At 47.3% G+C, this 19,203-nt stretch overlaps 1 protein-coding gene across 1 annotated transcript in view; it reads left to right on the top strand.

Annotated features, from left to right (window-relative positions):
- The window catches only part of SSH1 (slingshot protein phosphatase 1), a 76,502-nt gene that overhangs the window by 26,310 nt on the left and 30,989 nt on the right, over positions 1-19,203 (top strand). Inside the window, exons 3-5 of the mRNA XM_030821326.1 lie at positions 8,862-8,965; positions 14,262-14,326; positions 15,413-15,534. Coding sequence (XP_030677186.1) covers positions 8,862-8,965; positions 14,262-14,326; positions 15,413-15,534 — 291 coding nt within the window. The remainder of the gene's footprint in view (positions 1-8,861; positions 8,966-14,261; positions 14,327-15,412; positions 15,535-19,203) is intronic.

Here is a 19,203-nt window from a genome sequence, read left to right as displayed (position 1 = left end):
CTCGTTGGCACCCATCTTTCTGTGCTGACAGCATTACATTAGTTCCTTTTTCTCCTAGAATTACCATCAAGTTGGCTGGACAATTGACAGTCCCCTCAGTAATCACCATGCAGAGTGGGGTACCATTGAGGGTTAGTTCTATCCAGGGGAAAGTGATTCCGTTTGTCTCAGCCTGTCCCATCAATCTGGGACCCTTGACAGGGCCTCTTCTTCAGGCCTATATTCCCTACTTTTTTTTCGAGATACAGCATCAGAAATCCTAAATTTGTACTATTTAACTCCCCGTTTCCTTAGGCATAAATTAGTGTAATAATGCCTGTCTGGTCTTCCACACGGTTTTGTGAAGATCAGATGAGTTGACATTCACCAGAATGCTTTGTCCACAGCAGAGTTTGTCAAAGGTCTGATCTGAGGTTGGGCTCGGTGGCTCACAGCTGTCACCCCAGCACTTTGGGAGGCCAAGGCAGAAGAATCGCTTGAACTCAGGAGTTGGAGACCAGCCTGGGCAACATAGCAAGACCCCATGTCTGTTTCACACAACACAGGTCTGATCTGTTTTTGCTATCACTGTCATCATTTCGTATTGTCATGATGCAGCATCTCCCTTAGAGGGCCAGAAGAACATTCAGGTCTCTGAAAGTGTGTAGTAGAAGACTAGCATCTGTTTTACTGCTTCCAAAGAGAGTATTATTTTGTTTTTGACCCTAGCATGACCTCCCTTTATTGCACCTAATCACATCACCCACCTTCTGAGAGCACCATGCCTTTTTGTTGGTGTTACCTTTTACCAGCAGAAAACATTGACATGTACCTATGTGAGAGGTATCTTTATGAAGCCCATGGAGAAGCCTGTTTTCTCTGTGTCTTCTGGTGTTATTTGTTTGTTTGTGTGTTTGTTTTTGAGACAGTCTCACCCTATCACCCAGGCTGGAGTGCAGTGGGGACTCCAGGATCACAATCTTCACTCACTGCAGCCTTGACCTCCGGGGTACAAGTGATTCTCGTGCCTCAGCTTCCCAAGAAGCTGGGACTACAGGCATGCGCCACCACGCTCAGCAAATTTTTGTATTTTTAGTAAAGACTGGGTTTCACCATGTTTTCCAGGCTAGTCTTGAACTCCTGACCTCAAGTGATCCACCCACCTTGGCCTCCCAAAGTGCCAGGATTACAGGTGTGAGCCACCATACCCGGCTATGATGTTATTTGATTCTGAGGTTTTTAAAACTTGGCTATGCATCAGAAGCACCACCTGGAACTTCCTGGAGATAAGGTCTGTCTCCCAGGCTGGAGTGCAGTGGCGTGGTCACAGCTCACTGTAGCCTTGACCTCACTGGGCTTAAGTGATTCTCCCACCTCAGCCTCCTGAGCAGCTGGGACTACAGGCACACACCACCACACCTAGCTAATTTTATTTTTATTTTTTATAGAGACAGGATCTTGTTATGTTGCCCAGGTTAATCTTGAACTCCAGGGCTCAACTGATTCTCCCACTTCGACCTCCCAAAGTGCTGTGATTATAGGCATGAGCCACCATGCCCAGCCCCCTGGAACTTTTAAAAAGTGGATGCCCAGGACTCATCACATCACCTTCCAAATTAGACTCTGCTGAGACTGGACCTGGGCATGAATGTGTTTTAGAAGTTTGATAGGTTGTTTCAATGTATGACCAGAGTTGGAATTCAGGGACATTTGGATGATATTCTATACTGTGATGTTTCTATACCTACTATTTTTGTTCTTCAAGAAATGTTGTTTCTATGCAGCAGGGCAGACACCCAGATCACCAGCACATATACCCATTCCTTAAAGAGGATGGCTGTCTTTGCCCTTATCAGTGCTTGGGCTGGCTTGGCTTAGCCCTGTGCTCCACGCTCTGCAAATGTTTGCCTGTTTGGATGAATGAACAGAACCCTGTAAGGGAATTCTAGGCATTAATTCCAGGGGTTAATCAGAGTATATATGGTAGAATGTAAATTGGAACCCAGAAATATGAATTCCCAGACCATTGTTTTTACTTTTGTTCCCCGTCCCCCCTGCCCAAGACAGTGTCTCACTTTGTCACCCAGGCTGGAGTGCAGTGGTGCGATCTCGGCTCACTACAACCTCTGCCTCCCGCGTTCAAGTGATTCTCTGCCTCAGCCTCCTGAGTAGCTGGGATTACAGGCATGCACCACCACACCTGGCTAATTTTTTATTTTTAGTACAGACAGGGTTTTGCCATGTTGACCATGCTGGTCTCGAACTCCTGACCTCAAATGATCCGCCCACCTCAGTCTCCCAAAGTGCTGGGATTACAGGCGTGAGTCACCACCCCCAGCCAGTTTTTACTTTTCTTAAACTTTGAAGCGCAACAGTCACCATGGGCGTTGTCCATGCTATCCCTGGAGATTCTATTTTGGAATCATTGTCGGGCTTCCTTCATTTGTCATGTGGAGAAAATACCTTACCCTGCAGAACTGCCAGAGTTCAATGACATGGCATAGCTAAGTACCTCCTACAGCCTTTGCCACATGGGAGATCCTCAGTAAACAATAGTCCTGTTGATGGGAAACTTACCTTGAAAGCGACTTCTTGGTCAGTGTGGCTGTGTGGTTTACAGAACTCCTGAGCCTCTATGCAGTGCAGAAGGGCCAAAGGATGTGTCCTGTCCCCCAACTATGACGGCAGTGGTGGGTAGGATAAGGCTGTGGGTCCCCTGCCCTTCTGATTTCTACTTGGGCAGGTGGAAGAACCCCGGCACAGTCTCGTCTTCCTGAAGTTCTGTTTGCTTGGATGAATGAACAGAACCCTGTAAGGGAATTCTAGGCATTAATTCCAGGGGTTAATCAGAGTATATATGGTAGAATGTAAATTGGAACCCAGAAATATGAATTCCCAGACCATTGTTTTTACTTTTGTTCCCCGTCCCCCCTGCCCAAGACAGTGTCTCACTTTGTCACCCAGGCTGGAGTGCAGTGGTGCGATCTCAGCTCACTACAACCTCTGCCTCCCGCATTCACATGAGAGAGAATGGTTCCTTCTCTCTCTTTCCCATGCATGATGCAGTCACATACTAGGAAGAAGGACGGAAGATGTGATCCACATTCTGACTTCTCAGTGCCTTAGTGGCTTTGCCGTTAGGCACCTGGGCAGGCATGAGCGGAGGTGACCGCGGCATAATGGCTCTGATTTTCACTCTGGATGAGTAGAACAGCTGCTTAACAGGGGTTAAGCAGATGGGCGTGGGGCAGATAGATGTGAGTCCAGCCCCATCTTGTAAAGATATGTGCTCCTAGGCAAGCTGGGGTTTCCTCACCTGCAAAACCAGAATCATGGTAATGTGTGTTTCACTTAATCTGTAGGGAGGATCGCTTGGTCACTTGTGAGCCGAGGGAAGAGAAGCTCCTACTCAGTGCCGCTTCCTTCAGGAATTGTTCCAGAAGTCACCAGTTAAATGCTCCCTCCTCCCTCTTGTAAACCATAACCGAGCCCCTTTCTTAGGGTACTTATTCCATTCTCTCCTGCATCATGGTTATTCACATCCTGAATTTATTTCTCTCGCTGAAAGAAACGCTAAAAACACAGCTCTTGGCTGGCTTGTGCCCGGAGGGTTTGGGATCACACCTCCACCCTTTAGGACCTCTGCAGCCTGACCTGCCTTGGGCACCGTGCGTATCCCAGAGCTCCTCATAGGTGTGCATGTGGTCCCCTCTACCTGGCGTGTCCTCTCAGGTAGCTGTTAGCACGACTGAAGAATTTTCAGGATGTAACCGTGCTTTGAGTACGCAGAATAACTAACTGCGGCAGCTGCCCACGTCACCGTCACCGTTGGGTGAATGGATGCTGATTTGAAAGAAAGAGTCATCCTTCAGAATGTTGATTTGAATCGGAAGGGGGTCTTGTTGCTTGGGGTTGGTTCCTTGGGGCCAGCTGTTTGCCCTCACAATGTCGAATGCACACCCTGGTGCTTGTTTCTCCAGCCTACTGAAAAGCCCGTAGGAGTGCAGTGATTAGAGGAACCTCAGCTGTTTTGCTGAATGGCCCTCTTTCATCAGGATGTGCTGGGACAAGGGCCTTTTTCAGCCAAAATATCAGAGGAAGACAAGAGTTCCACAAGAGCCATTTGCTTTTCGGGGAGGACTCCGAGGAAGAGTTGGTTCCCCAGCCCTCGTGGAAGCACTCGGCAGCCTCCTGGCTTTTCCTGATCTCCGTAGGGAGCAGATGGCCGGACCTCCGAGGGCAGTTGTAGGGAGCATTAGAGATGTGAGCACTGCAGCCACAAACCTCTTTTATTTTACCGATTTCTGCATCTTCCTTCAGCCAACCCACTACTTCTGCTGTCCAGAGGTTTCCAGCTCAAATTAGTACGTATGACCACCCTGATTTCTGTTTTCCTGCCATGGCTTGGTTTCTGGATGACACTGGCTGTTTATATTTTGGGGGCCTGGGGTTTTTTGAGGAGCATTGATTGAGGTTTTTGTCTGTCTTCAATGCTTTGGAGAAACTTTAATCTTATGAAGCTTCCCGAATGGCAGTAATCAGTGTCCGAGAACAGATCTATGTGGTGGAGATAAAAGCTTTCTGGTTGGTGGGTAGAGAGGGCAGCGGCTTTTTTTTAATCCCTCATCAAGATTTTTCTTACAGTGGTGGAGGAAGACATTTCCGTTTTGTCTGTCTGCATCTGACCTTTTGTAACTTTAGTCACTCCTTTTAGGACACTCAGATCTTTTGTGAGAAGGGTGATTTCTGGGTGGCTGGGATGGATGGCTTGTGGGTTTGGGCTTCCTGGCCCCGGACATCTGGTAAAGTGAGCGTGCCATCACCAATGTGGATTTCTTCATGGACTTCCCCAGTGGGGCACTTTGAGGGTCTGATGAATTGGGGGAGCCTGTGCCTCTGGGCATCAGAAGCTGCGGTCGTCAGATACAGTATTCAGATCGGCCACGCAGAGGGCGCATGAGGCTCTGGGCCCAGAGTGAGCTCAGAAGAGAAGCCAGGAAGCCGGGTCACAGAGACTTTCTGCATCTTGTTTTCATAAATCCTGTGACTGACCACGCTGTGCAGCCTCCCACCCCACCCCCCACCCCGAGAGTCATGTCGTGCGGTTTCCTCTGGCTGTATCCCCTGACTGTATTTGCAGGACGCAGGGTGATCTCACGGCTTCGGGATAATGCGCTGCTGCTTGGTCTTCCCTGCAGCTTCCAGTCTTGCTTTTTACAGTAAATGCCTGTTACTTGATTGTCGTGGGGGAACAGAGGCAGAGTGTTCCAGGGCCCCAATCAATGCCATCCCAACTTCATGCGTAGAGCAGGAGGCCCTGATTCTTATCAGTGTAGGAACACGGAGGAGGAACAGCTGGCCCTGTAAGTGATCACAGAGTGAAACCAGCCTAGTCTGTTGCATTGTTCCTTTTTTTTCCAAAGGAAATGTAAGGGAAACCAAGGGGAATTTTTGCTCATGGTTTCCAAAGCAAAGGTCATCGTTAATGGTTGGCTGTTTCCAGCGTGCTTGGGTTTCTGGTCAGTATGAATTGTTTTGTTTTTGTTTTTGTTTTTTTTAATCTCGTGAACAAAAGCAGTTGATGTTGTCTCGAAAAGATTTTCCCAGCTGCTTCGATGAACTGATGGTTGTTTTAGGTTTCATGAGTTTGGAACCTCTCGCATAGCTCTTTCAGATTTTGATGAGAATAAATAGTAAGTGATCTGTGTCTAAGAACAGTTCTGAAAACATACTCAGCTGTGAGATTCTAAGGAAGGAGAGAGTGACAAGCTTTGTGGGTGGAAAGGGTTAGGTGATTCTGCACCCTGTGAAATGAGATCGGCCAGATGGATGCTAAAGAGCTTTTTACTTCCTATGAGTGAGGGTGAGACAGCAAAGAAAGGCTGCTTCTCGTTTCTTTCATTATTTATAATCCTGAGCTCCTCAACACTTGAACCTTGCAGCACAAATATATGACTGTGAGAGGGTGGAAAGGATGACTCGGCAGTGCATCTGCAGTAGCAGACGAAATGCTGTCAGATGTCAAGTATTGGTGTCACAAGATATCGAAAACCAATTGCCTGGAATTCAAAGGACTGAACAAGAAGGCAGAACTAAGTCTTCTTACTTAATATTTGAGCAGTCACTATTTTTAGCATGAGCATTTAACCAGAAAAACTAACAGATTTTATTGTGGACTTTATATCATAGAACATAACAGTCTTCCTGATTTCAGGAGCTGCTGATTGGAAATGCTAGTTCATGTGGCATTTTCTTGGCACCCAGAGTCATACTTTAGACTTAGTGCTGAGTTTTTTATTCCAGAATTCGAACATTTAACTACTAACATTAGATGTCTGGGGCAAAGGTGATCTTGCTTTCTTATATTACAGAAAACATCTTCGTCTTTCTGTCAGGAGTTGATTTACTTAATTTCAAGGTTCTCTTTAATTAGAAGACTGCTTTTTCTTAGGGATTTTTCCTTCAAATCACGTATATGTCCATTGGTTTTTCAAGAGAGAAATTTTTATAGTTGCCTACAATTTGAACTGTGACCTCCTTTTATGAAATTATTAAGATGAGGATGTTCTGGCCGGGCGCGGTGGCTCACGCTTGTAATCCCAGCACTTTGGGAGGCCGAGGCAGGTGGATCACGAGGTCAGGAGATCGAGACCACAGTGAAACCCCGTCTCTACTGAAAATACAAAAAATCAGCCAGGCGTGGTGGCGGGCGCCTGTAGTCCCAGCTGCTCGGAGAGGCTGAGGCAGGAGAATGGCGTGACCCCGGGAGGCAGAGCTTGCAGTGAGCCAGATCGTGCCACTGCACTTCAGCCTGGGTGCCTGGGTGACAGAGCGAGACTCCATCTCAAAAAAAAAAAAAAGATTAGGATGTTCTTTTTAAATTATAAAGTATAGTATGTGTTTTATATTATTTTGAGAATCAAACAAAAGTAGATGTTTTAAAGGTTAATATAAGTTTAATATAGAACATTTAAAAAATACTAGAAGATAATCTATTCCTCCTCCTCCCCCACCTCCTGCAAAGCCGTTAATAATTTTGGTGTATTTTATGCATAATTTTGAGAGTTGATGGTATTTTTGAACAATTGATAGTAATTCATAGCTGAAGCATTCTTTTCTTATGTCTTAATTTTTGCAGAAGCCAGACTTGATAGCCAAGTCATGAAAGTGAAATTAAAAATAAAAACTTTTGATGTACGACAGGGTCTCACAACGTATCCCAGGCTGGTCTCAAACTCCTGGGCTCAAATGATCCTTCCACCCCAGCCTCCCAAATAAACATTTTTTAATTGTAATTTTTTTTTTTTTTTTTTTTTTGAGACGGAGTCTCGCTCTGTCGCCCAGGCTGGAGTGCAGTGGTGCAATCTCGGCTCACTGCAAGCTCCGCCTCCCAGGCTCACGCCATTCTCCTGCCTCAGCCTCTCCGAGTAGCTGGGACTACAGGCGCCCGCCACCACGCCCGGCTAATTTTTTTTGTATTTTTAGTAGAGACGGGGTTTCACCGTGGTCTCTATCTCCTGACCTCATGATCCGCCCGCCTCGGCCTCCCAAAGTGCTGGGATTACAAGCGTGAGCCACCACGCCCAGCCTTAATTGTAATTTTTAAAGTTATAGGTAGATATAAGTGTTATTGCTAGCTAAAATAACAAAATCCAAAGATTCATTCTGCTGAGAAATTCATTGGGCCAACTTCAGGTTTTCTGCAAGAATAGTGGACAGGACAACCTTGACTAAGTTAAATCACAGGTCAGTATCCACCCACTTTTTTTTTTCTTTCTTTCTTTCCTTTTTTTTGAGGCACGGTCTTGCTCTGTCGCCAAGGCTGGAGTGCAGTGGTGCGATCTTGGCTCACTCCAGCCTCTGTCCCTGGGGCTCAAGTAAGTGATTCTTGTGCCTCAGCCTTCTGAGTAGCTGGAATTACAGGCATGTGCCACCATGCCTGGCTAATTTTTGCATTTTTAGTAGAGACAGGGTTTCACCATGTTGGCCAGACTGGTCTCGAACTCCTGACTTCAAGTGATCCACCTGCCTTGGCCTCCCAAAATGCTGAGATTACAGGCTTGAGCCACCTGGCCCGTCCCCACTTTTCTTAAAATGCAAACAACTAGTGAAAGTGTAATTTCATCTTGTATTCCATCAAGGGAAGTCACCAAGAAACAATGGAGTTGTTAAAAGCCAGAGAGTTAGAAGCAGAGATCAACAGCAAGAGCATGAGAATTCACAAAGTAGACCGCCCTCTCCTAATCAGGGAGTTGTTCTCTATTCTTAGAAAACGTTATGGCCGGGCGCGGTCATGCCTGTAATCGCAGCACTCCAGGAGGCCGAAGCAGGCAGATCGCTTGAGGTCAGGAGTTTGAGACCAGCCTGGCTAACATGGTGAAACCATGTCTCTACTAATAATACAATAATTAGCTGGGCATGGTGGCACATGCCTGTAATCTCAGCTGCTGGGGAGGCTGAGACATGAGAATCACTTGAACCCAGTAGGCAGAGGTTGCAGTGAGTTGAGATCACACCACTGTACTGCAGCCTGGATGACAGAGTGAAACTGTATCTCAAAAAAAAAAAGAAAGAAGAAAATGTTATATGACAGTGAGATCCCTGTCCAGTATTCTGCAGAAAGGGGCCCTGGAGAGCCTACGTAGAACTTTGGGTGTTGTCACAGAAGCATTATTTTGTCACGAAAATTCTCCAGCAGCAAGCTTTTAGCAAAAGCAAGGTTTGAGAAAAGTACTACGTGGAATTATTATAAAAGCAGTTTCATCCTATTTGCATTTTACATGCCATTTGTCCACGCTAAAGCTTTTTCCCCTGCAGTAATTCTTTGTCCATTTTCCTGTCTGAATTCCAGTCTAACTGTGCTTTGGTCTTATCCTTCCCAGCTTAAGCGAGAGCTTTTTCATGGTGAAAGGCGCAGCCCTCTTCTTACAACAGGGAAGCAGCCCTCAAGGCCAGCGGAGTCTTCAGCACCCCCACAAGCATGCAGGTGAGGGCTCTAAGTTGATACTCTTATATTGGAGCTGCTTTTCTGGACAGCAGAGGAAACTTCCATTGTTGGTGATGTTGCTGAGTTTGAAGGCCTTAGACATAGTGGACGCAGGTTTGCAATGACAAGTGCAGGCAGAGGCTCAGATGCTCTCTCTTGAGCAGGCCACGCACATTTTCCAACCTTTTATGTCATGTCTGTCTGCGTCAGGAGTAAGGTCAGCAGCATCCTGCTGGGATGCAAAGATTTCCTCTCTGTAGTTTATCAGTTAATTGCAGGCTGTAAGTTACAGCCTGACTTTTTAACAAATGCACCAAAATGAATTATAGCCAGATGTTGTCCACTTGAAAATAACCATCTGGAGTGCTGTATACCTAATCTTGGGATGGATTTCTCCAAGCATTTGAAAAACACTCATTTGGAGAATTTCTTGAAGGGCCTTTGGCTCCAACTCTGAGATAGACACTATAGTAGGAAGTCTTGATTCTGTAATAGTTTGTTTTTAGGAAGTGGACAGAAGTAATAGGGTGAGGCTCAAACTGAGTTTAAATAAGAAATGCCTACTAAGTAATAAGACTGGTTTTCTTAGGAGACTTGACTCAGAACTGAAGGCAGTTAGAAAGAGGAATTCAAGAAATGCTTGCGTGGCCCTGCATGGTGTCTCATACCTGTAATCCCAGTGCTTTGGGAGGCTGAGGTGGGAGGATCACTTGAGCCCAGGAGTTTGAGGCTGCAACGAGCTAGGATCACGCCACTGCACTCCAGCCTGAGTGACAGAGAGAGACTCTGTTTCTTAAAAACAATAACAACAAAACACACTTATGGCCAGGCACGGTGGCTCTTGCCTGTAATTCCAGCATTTGGGAGGCCAAGGTGGGCAGATCTCGCTTGAACCCAGGAGTTCCAGACTAACCTGAACAACACAGTGAAACCCTATCTCTGCAAAAAATACAAAAATTAGCTGGGCATGGTGGCGCATGCCTGTAATCCCAGCAGAGTGGGGGGCTGAGGCGGGAGGATTGCTTGAGCCCAGGAGGTCGAGGCTGACGCGTCACCACACCCAGCTAGTTTTGTGTGTGTGTGTGTAAAGGAGGTCTCACTGTGTTGCTCACTGTGTTGCTCAGTGAGCCATGATTGCGCCACTGCACTCCAGCCTGGGTGACAAAAAAATAGACCCTAGCTCAAAAAGAAAGAAAGAAAAAAATGCTTGCATGTAAGTGGATCTTTGTTGTAGATGGACAGCGTCTCAGGGCATTTCTTGGAGAGGCAGTGCATAATTGAATATGAGCTGAGAAGGCCTTTACTTTTCAGAACAGCAGCAGGTGAAACCAACCAGCCATTGTGGCCAGTTTTCTTGTGAACATTTTGTTTGTTTAACCTCAAGTCATTCAGCTTCATTTTAGATCTGGGTGCTCAGGTTAGAATTCTGCACCATACAATTTATAGCAAACACCAAGGCTCAGTCAGTATTTTCACATACTGATGTTGATAATATTTAGGTCTGTTTTAAGCAAAGAAAATAACTGTCCTGTACAAGGAGGCAGTGTGGTTTGTAGAAATAGTATTTGTTTTGAAGCCAGGCAGACCTGTCTTCTGATCCTAGTTCTCCAACTTACTAAGCCGTCACAGGTCGACTTCTAAGCCTCAGTTTCCTAGTCTTTACAATGGGCATCAAATACTGGTGCCTCAGACAATATGGAAATTTAGAGTTATGCGTGTAACATACCTACCTTTAGTAGGTGCTGTGTGTATATATATATATATATATATACATACATATATATGTATAGATAGATGGGTAACTATCATTATTATTACGATGACTTCTAGTACAATACAGCTATAAACAGACCCTTCATTCTTTTTTTTTTTTTAATTATATGAAAAGTTTTTTTAGAGACGGATCTCATTTCCTTGCCCAGGCTGGCATGCAGTGGCCTGATCATAGCTCACTGCAGCCTCGACCTCCTGGGCTCAAGTGATCGTCCAGCCTCAGCTTCCTGAGTAGCTGGGACCATAGATGCGTGTCACCACACCCAGCTAGTTGTGTGTGTGTGTGTGTGTGTGTGTGTGTGTGTGTGTGTGTGTATAGATGAGGTCTCACTATGTTGCTCAGGCTGGTCTCCAACTCCTGGCCTCAAGCCATCCCCCCACCTCAGCCTTTCAAGGCATTGGGATTATAGGTTTGAGGCAGCATACTCAGCCAGATTCTTCATTCTTGAATTTGCTAATTATTCTGCCCTCTTAGAAATGTAGCTGTTGTTCATGTTTTAACTGTAACACATACAACAAAGCAAATGCTCAAGCTCTGCTCACTAAGTGTCAGATACCTCCTTCCTCTAATCCAAAGACTAGAAGGGTAGGATGCAAGCCACCAGCTGGCTGACTCTTGTGCCCTGAGATCTGGAGTGGACGATGAGGTCAGAAGGCAGAGGGGCCGCCAGCTGTCCACAGTTGGTCTGTAAATGACCTTGGGACAGGCGCAGACTAGACTTACGTTAGTTCCTTTTTTTTCCCTAGAATCACCATCAAGTCTCCTGAATGTACCAGAGGCCCCCCAGTAACCACCGTGCAGAGCTGAGTACAATTGAGGGTTAATTCTGTCCTTGGAAAAGTAGTTCAGTTTGTTTCAGCCAGTCCAGTCAATTTGAGACCCTTTCTAGGGCTTATATTCTCTGATTTTTTTGTGTGTGGATGTCAGACTGGGGTTTGGATTTCTGTCTGTCAGCAGTTCCATATCTCAGCAAACAATCCCACTGAAAGAAGTTTATCTGTGTGGAAAATGTCCCTTTCATTTAGGCATTTATCAGACAGGCGTTTGTTTTTGCTTTCCCCAATGCAGTTCTATGACTTGGGTAGATGGTGGGAGGGCCCAGGCGGGTGAAGAACCAGCCCATGGTCGTTGTGTTGTATTGGTGACATGATGGGTGGAGGAAGGGGGTGGGGAGGTCTATGGCTTTCTTTAATGTGAACCCTTATCTCCAAATCGCTCATCGTAGGAAGCAGGGTCAACATAGGGTGATATACACTGTGGAATTGTATAACTGGAGAGGACAGATAAGAGGGGCATGGTTCTTTTCTTTTTTAAATTTTACTTATTGTGGAAAGAATGCTTAATTGGGCTGGGTTTGGTGGCTCATGCCTATAATCCCAGCACTTTGGGAGGCTGAGGTGGGAGGATCATTTGAGTCCAGGAGTTCGAGACCAGCCTGGGCAACATGGCAAAACCCTATCTCTATTGAAAAAAAAAGAAAAAGAAAGAACACTTAACATGAGATCTACCCTCCTGACTAGAGGCACAAATTTCTAATGACTCAATTCCTCTCTGAGGCAGGAAGTGCAATTTGGACATCATCTGTCATTCTCCCTTAAAATGAAAAAGAAGCTTTTGCAAAAGGAACAAACACAATGTTTTCTTTTGGAGCATTTGAGTGTGTAAGCATTATTGATCCTTTTGGGGTTGTAATTGTGATGTATATTTTTTTTTCCTTTGTAGAGACAGGGTCTCATCATGTTACCCAGGGTGGTCTCAAACTCCTGGGCTTCAGCGATCCTCCTGCCTTGGCCTCCCAAGTAGCTGGGACTACAGATGTGAACCAGAAAGCCCAGCTAATTTTTTACTTTTCTGTAGAGATGGGGTCTTGCCATGTTGCCCAGGCTGGTCTTGAATGCCTGGCCTCAAGTGACTCTCCTGCCTCGGCCTCCCAAAGCACTGGAATTACAGGTGTGAGCCACCACACCAGGCTGATATTAGCATCTTTACAGATGAACCTTTCTTCAGAAAGAAAGCCTTGCAGATATAAAGAAAAATGTATAAGCTAGAGAAAAAAGCAAACTTGGAGTCACACCTGCTACTTATTAATTATGCACCTCCCTTACAACTTTCCCCCCCTTGAAAGTGTGCCCTTCTTCTAACAGGGTCTCCTGCTTCGCGTGAGACTCATGGCCAGTAAAAGACTTTCCTCACTGCACTCCAGGGACACCTCCTGAACCCTGGGGCAGCTCAGAGAAGTTCAGAAGCCGTCCCTGGCTACTGCCTGTTTTACATAGTGAAGAAAAAAGAGTACATAATTTTTAGCAAGAAAAGAGAAAATGACAGATTGGTTTCTATTCAAATTATTTCTCTGGGCAACCAGCATACAGCTGCTATCTGTAGAGTCACTTAAACATTTTCCCCCCCGGTTATGGAAATAATGTCTGCCTCCAGTGGAAAATGCAGAAGTTTGAAGTGGGGCCTGGGTGGGGTAGCTCATGCCTGTAATCCCAGCACTTTGGGAGGCTGAGGCATGCAGATCACTTGAGGTCAGGAGTTCGAGACCAGCCTGGCCAACATGGTGAAACTCCGTCTCTACAGTTAATACAAAAATTAGCCGGGTATGGTGATGGGCACCTGTAATCCCAGCTACTTAGGAGGCTGAGACAGAAGAATCCCTTGAATCCAGGAGGCGGAGGTTGCAGTGAGCTGAGATCGCACCACTGCACTCTAGCCTGGGTGACAGTTTGAGACTCTGTATCAAAAAAAAAAAAGAAGAAGAAGAAGTTGTTTGAAGAGGAAGGATGGTGCTCTGTCCTTTTTCTCTAATGATTAACTCTTAGCAAATGCCTTACTTCCAGCCACAGCTGTCATTTCTAGGCACCCCAACCTGCCGAGTAACATTGGCTTGAATGAAATAACATTTTTCTCTAGGCTTGCCTGTATTTTCCACATTTTGTATTCGGAAACCTATACTGTATGTATTTCAGGAAATAAGAGCAACTTTTTTTTTTTTTTTTTTTTTTTTTTTTTGAGACGGAGTCTCGCTCTGTCGCCCAGGCTGGAGTGCAGTGGCGCAATCTCGGCTCACTGCAAGCTCCGCCTCCCAGGTTCACGCCATTCTCCCGCCTCAGCCTCTCCGAGTAGCTGGGACTACAGGCGCCCGCCACCATGCCCGGCTAATTTTTTTGTATTTTTAGTAGAGACGGGGTTTCACCGTGGTCTCGATCTCCTGACCTCGTGATCCGCCCGCCTCGGCCTCCCAAAGTGCTGTGATTACAAGCATGAGCCACCGCGCCCGGCCAAGAGCAACTTTTAACAACATGACAGTAAGCTCCATGTCACCCATCCACATTGCACAGTATTCAGAGTGGTGTAAGAGAAATTGAGACTTGAAGTTTTTGTGGTGATTCTCCTGTGGTGTAGGTAGACAAATTTTAACTTCTCAATCTTTTTCCAAGCCCTCAAAGTCAGCCTTTCAGAGGTTTTTTTCCTAGAAAGTAGGTAAGAGACCTTTTAAACCTTTCTTTATTGGTTCAACAGGTGACCTGCCTCAACATCTTCAGGTGATGATCAACCTTCTGCGTTGCGAAGACAGAATCAAGCTGGTAAGAAGCAGTGAGAATGTCAAGTTAGAAAAAAATTTTTTTTAATTTTTGTGAGATGAGGGTCTTGCTCTGTTGCCCAGGCTGGAGTGCAGTGGCATGATCCTAGCTCACTGCAGCCTCAAACTCCTGGGTTCAAGCAATCCTCCCACCTCAGCCTCCTGGATAGTTGGGACTACAAGTGTGTACCACCCTGTGTAATTTTTTTAAAAATTTTGTGGATATGGCGTCTTGCTGTTTTGCCCAGGCTGGTCTTGAACTCCTGGCCTCAAACGATTCTCCTTCCTCTGCCTCCCAAAGACCTGGGGTTATAGGTGTAAGCCACCGTGCCCAGCCAGCAAGTTTTAATTTTTAATTGTGAAACTTGGTGGGGAACCATTCATGAATGATAGGGGGAAAAGCTTTTAGGTTACCACAAACAAATTCTCCTCAAATTGTGCACTAAAGCCAAAGCCAGGTTGACTCCTCAGTTCCCCAGAGGGGCGGGAGGAGGGATGAAACAGGTCTCCATGGCAGTTAAATAAGCTAAATAAGAACTTTCTTTGGATTTCATGTGTTCACTGATTTCTTGCATTTTGGGTGATTCCTCTGAGCCAGGCGGCGTCCCTGCTGCTACAGAGAGAAATGAGGCCTGGTTCCTGCTGTCAAGAACGTCCTCTTTGTGTTTTGTTGTTTGAGACGGAATCTCACTCTGTCACTCTGGCTGGCATGTGGTGGCGTGATCTCAGCTCACTGCAACCTCCGTCTCCCGGGTTCAAGAGATTCTCGTGCCTCAGTCCCCTGAGTAGCTGGGATTACAGGCGCACGCCACCACGCCCAGCTAATTTTTGTATTTTTAGTAGAGATGGGGTTTTGCCATGTTGGCCAGGCTGGTCTCAAACTCCAGACCTCAAGTGATCTGCCTACCTTGGCCTCCCAAAGTGCTGGGATTACAGGCCTGAGCCACCATGCCCAGCCAAGAATTTTCTCTTCATTTTTAACTCCCCGAGGGAAAGGCAGAACACTGAAAGTGTTGATCTTGCATTGGAGATGGGAGGGAGGCACCACCTGCAAAGGCAGGCCAGTGAGAGCCTGTCTGCCCTGTTCCAGGCCGTGCGCCTGGAGAGCGCCTGGGCGGACCGGGTCCGGTACATGGTGGTGGTGTACAGCAGCGGGCGCCAGGACACCGAGGAGAATATCTTGCTGGGAGTGGACTTTTCCAGTAAGGAAAGGTGAGTCTGATGGGCTAGGTGTTCCCTTCTGGGAGGGAGGCAAGAGTTGCTGCTGGACAAAGGATTCCGTGGTCCCATATCCGTCAGAGGCGGGAGAGGGCTGTGTCCTGATGGAGAGCCTGGGGAGTCGAGCCACTGGGAACACTAGGGTGTGCCATTTCAGCTCTGTGTGCCAGGCATCGTGCCAGCTCCAGGCTGTGCTCTCGGAACTCAGAGTCAATTGAGAGGACAGAAAGTTATGCTGTTTGCTTAGAGAGGTTTCATGCCAGCTGCTATAGAGTGGGGCACCTTAGCCAGAAATGCTTCCTGAAGGAGGTGACAACAACGCCAAACCCAGAAGGCCAAGCCAGAGTCTGCCAAGGGAAGCAGGGAGACCCTCCCAGGCAGAGGGGCCCGTGGAGAAGTGTGGAGATTGGTGGGCCTTGCCTCAGACGCCTGACCCCATAGTGATACTCCATAGATTCCCAAGTACTTCATGGCAGGTCCTAGTGAGAGGCTTGAAGAGTAGCTTATAATTTCCCACTAACTGGAGGCCAGGTAAGTTAGAGCACTGACCCCAAGTTGTGTGTGAAATGAGGGTGGAATCACTCCCCTGACATCTTGGATAAATGAATGCCTGTGAGATCATTGCAAAACCTGGGTTTGTTAAAACTAGATTAGACTCCCTTTATTCATCATTCATTCATCGACTCATTCATTAAGCATATGATTTATTTGCGTTCACCTGTGTGTGAGGCAATGGGCTAGGCCCAGGTAAACAAAGAAGCGACAGTACACACAGTTCTTGGCCTCAGAGAGCCTCTGAGCGAGCATGGAAGACAGTCACAACCAGGTAGGAGGGAGAGAGTGACCGAGAGGTGCTGGGGTTTTGTGAGACCACAGGAGGGGGTGACTGTTGAGAGCACCTGGCAGGACCTATCTGGCAGGAGTGAAGCCTAAGCCGACTCTTAACGGGCAAGTGGGCAGTCAGGCGAGCTCTAGGGTGGAGGCGGAGCAGCAAGGTGCATTTGAAGAGCATTTCAGGCAGAATCAACAGCAGAAACCAGTCAGGGAGGCCGTGAGTGTCATGATAACAGTACGGTCTTGTCTTCTTCCTATGAGAGCTTCTGTAAGTCACATGCTAGCGACTGAGACTTTGATGCTTGTTTGAAGGAAATGAATAAGAAAGGGAGGACATTTCTTTTATGACATGGCCCCCACCCCCGCAGTACATAATAAATAGCACTATGAGAAAGTTTCCTGTGACACATGTAGCAGATGGAGTTGGGGCTGGCATCTGTGGCCTTGGGCTGGTTGGGAACCTGGGGCTAGAAGAACCTGTAGCATAGGAGGTGTTTGGATCTGAGCTCTGAAGAGCCACTTGGAGACTGGAGGGCGTGGTCTGTTAGGATGGGGTGCCACCAGGCAGGTGATCTCAGAAATGCCCAGAGCCCCATCTACTTGGCCATTATCTGTACGGTTGTGAGGCATAGCGGTGTTTGGTGTTTGACCGTCTTGTGGTTGTAATTGTTCTTCCAATGACTGTCCAGCTTTTCTGAATCTTTCTGAGGCAGGGACTTCCCTCACAAGTGTGGCCTGTTCCAATAATGCTTTCTGATCCCAAACGGAAATTGGCCTCCCATGGCCTGTGCCCATTGTCTTGATCCTAACCATGGGAGTGGTGTGGAAGCCCAGTCCTCCTGACTGTAGAGTACAGCACAACTACAAAATGCCTCCGTGAACATCTCATTTAACCCCTTCATCCCCCTGGGGTGGGTAGTCCTACCTCAGATTTTACACGACAGTCAGAAGCTCACAAGGCTGCAGTGATTACCTCAGGGTCATCCCAGTAAGTGGCCGGGCTGGGATTCGGAGGCAGGCTTTTCCTGTCGACCTGCTGAATGAGTAGATGCCACTCATTCTTTCCCAGTGGGCTGCAGCTCTCTTCCTGTACACCGCCTTGCTCGTTCATTCACTCCTAGGTTTATTGTGTATGGACTTGTTAGCTCTTTTCCTGTGCTGGGCGCCCCGCCAGGTGCTGGGGCTACATCAGGGAGCATGGCAGACACACCTGCAGTCTCACAGCGCTCACAGGCCAGCAGTCATGGGCATGCCTTAGATGCACACACGTGCACTCCCACTCCGCTGCTGCCCGGCTGGAGGAGACTGGCCTGTGTGCTCGTCCGCACTGCCCCCGCAGTGCTCTTCCCTCCCATCCTCTCCTCCCTTTGCCTCCCCTCAGCACCCCGACTTCGGTTCTCGCAGGTTCCTCTCCCTGTGGTTCCCTCGCCTCTCCTGCACGCTCTTCCCTCAGGTCTCTGCGCCCTCTGCTCAGAGGTCTCTGTGCCCTCTGAGCAGGAGCCACAGCCCACCTGTGGGCACCGACCCTAAGGCCAGGGAAGGTCTCTGTGGTTGGAGAGGGCGGTCGAGAGGCCACCCAAGATGATCAGGGGCCTGAGGGGAACTTCCTGTCGCTGGGCCTGATGCAGCTGCCTTCTGTGCCCAGGGAATCCCGGGGGCTGGGAACTGGGCCTTCTCCTGCAGCTCCCACATTGCCCAAGCACCAGGCTGTTGTCTTCCTTCCCGGCTTGAAAAAAAGAGTCCAGGTCCCCACCAGAAGCCTTTAGCCTGCTGAGGGAGCAATATACTTGTTTTTTCTAAATTCCTTCCTTGGGATTTTGTTTTTTTATTCCCCCTGACAAAAAAAAAAAAAAAAGAAAAAAGGAATAGACAAGCATTGCCCCCAAAGGGCATCTTCGTAAGAGTCCAAACGCTCTCCAGAAGGCAGCATTGGAATGGCGGCTCCTGCAGCAGGCTCGCGCGCTCTCACTCAAAGTTTTTGTTTTTGTTTTTATTTTTAAGATGGGGTCTCACTCTATCACCCAGGCTGGAGTGTAGTGGCACGATCTTGGCTCACTGCAACCTCTGCCTCCTGGGTTCAAGCGATTCTCCTGCCTCAGTCTCCTGAGTAGCTGGGATTACAGGCATGCACCACCATACCTGGATAATTTTTGTATTTTTAGTAGAGACAGGGTTTCACCATGTTAGCCAAGCTAGTCTCAAACTACTGACCTCAAGTGATCCACCCTCCTCGGCCTCCCAGAGTGCTGGGATTACAGGCGTGAGCCACTGCACCCGGCCTCACTCAGAGTCTTATATCTGCATGTGCATCCTGGAAGACCAGAGCAGCCACGCCACCTTTAGAGTTCACTCTTGGATTCTTTTCTCTTCTCCACTCTTTTTTCTTTTCTTTTCTTTTCTTTCCCTTCCCTCGCCTTCCCCTTCCCTTCCCCTTCTCTTCCTCTTCCCCTTCCCCTTCCCCTTCCTCTTTCCCTTTCCTTCCTTTTTTTTTTTTTTTTTTTTTTTTATGTGGAGACAGGATCTCACTCTGTCACCCAGGCTGGAGTGGTGAAATCATGGCTCATTGCAGCCTTGACCTCCCAGGCTCGATCATTTCTCCTACCTTAGCCTCCTGAGTAACTGAGACCACAGGCACATGCCACCATTCCCAGCTAATTTTTGTATATATATATATATATAATTTTTTAAAAAAATCACTATTGCCCGAGCTGGTCTCAAATTCCTGGGCTCAAGCAGTCCTCTTGTCTCCACCTCCCAAAGTGCTGGGATTACAGATATGAGCCACCACACCCGAGCAGGATTATGTTTTCGATTCGGATTGGGAACATT

This window comes from Nomascus leucogenys, chromosome 10 (genome assembly GCF_006542625.1).
Source record: "Nomascus leucogenys isolate Asia chromosome 10, Asia_NLE_v1, whole genome shotgun sequence".
Classification (NCBI taxonomy): domain Eukaryota; kingdom Metazoa; phylum Chordata; class Mammalia; order Primates; family Hylobatidae; genus Nomascus; species Nomascus leucogenys.
This window is presented reverse-complemented; position numbering and strand designations above follow the sequence as displayed.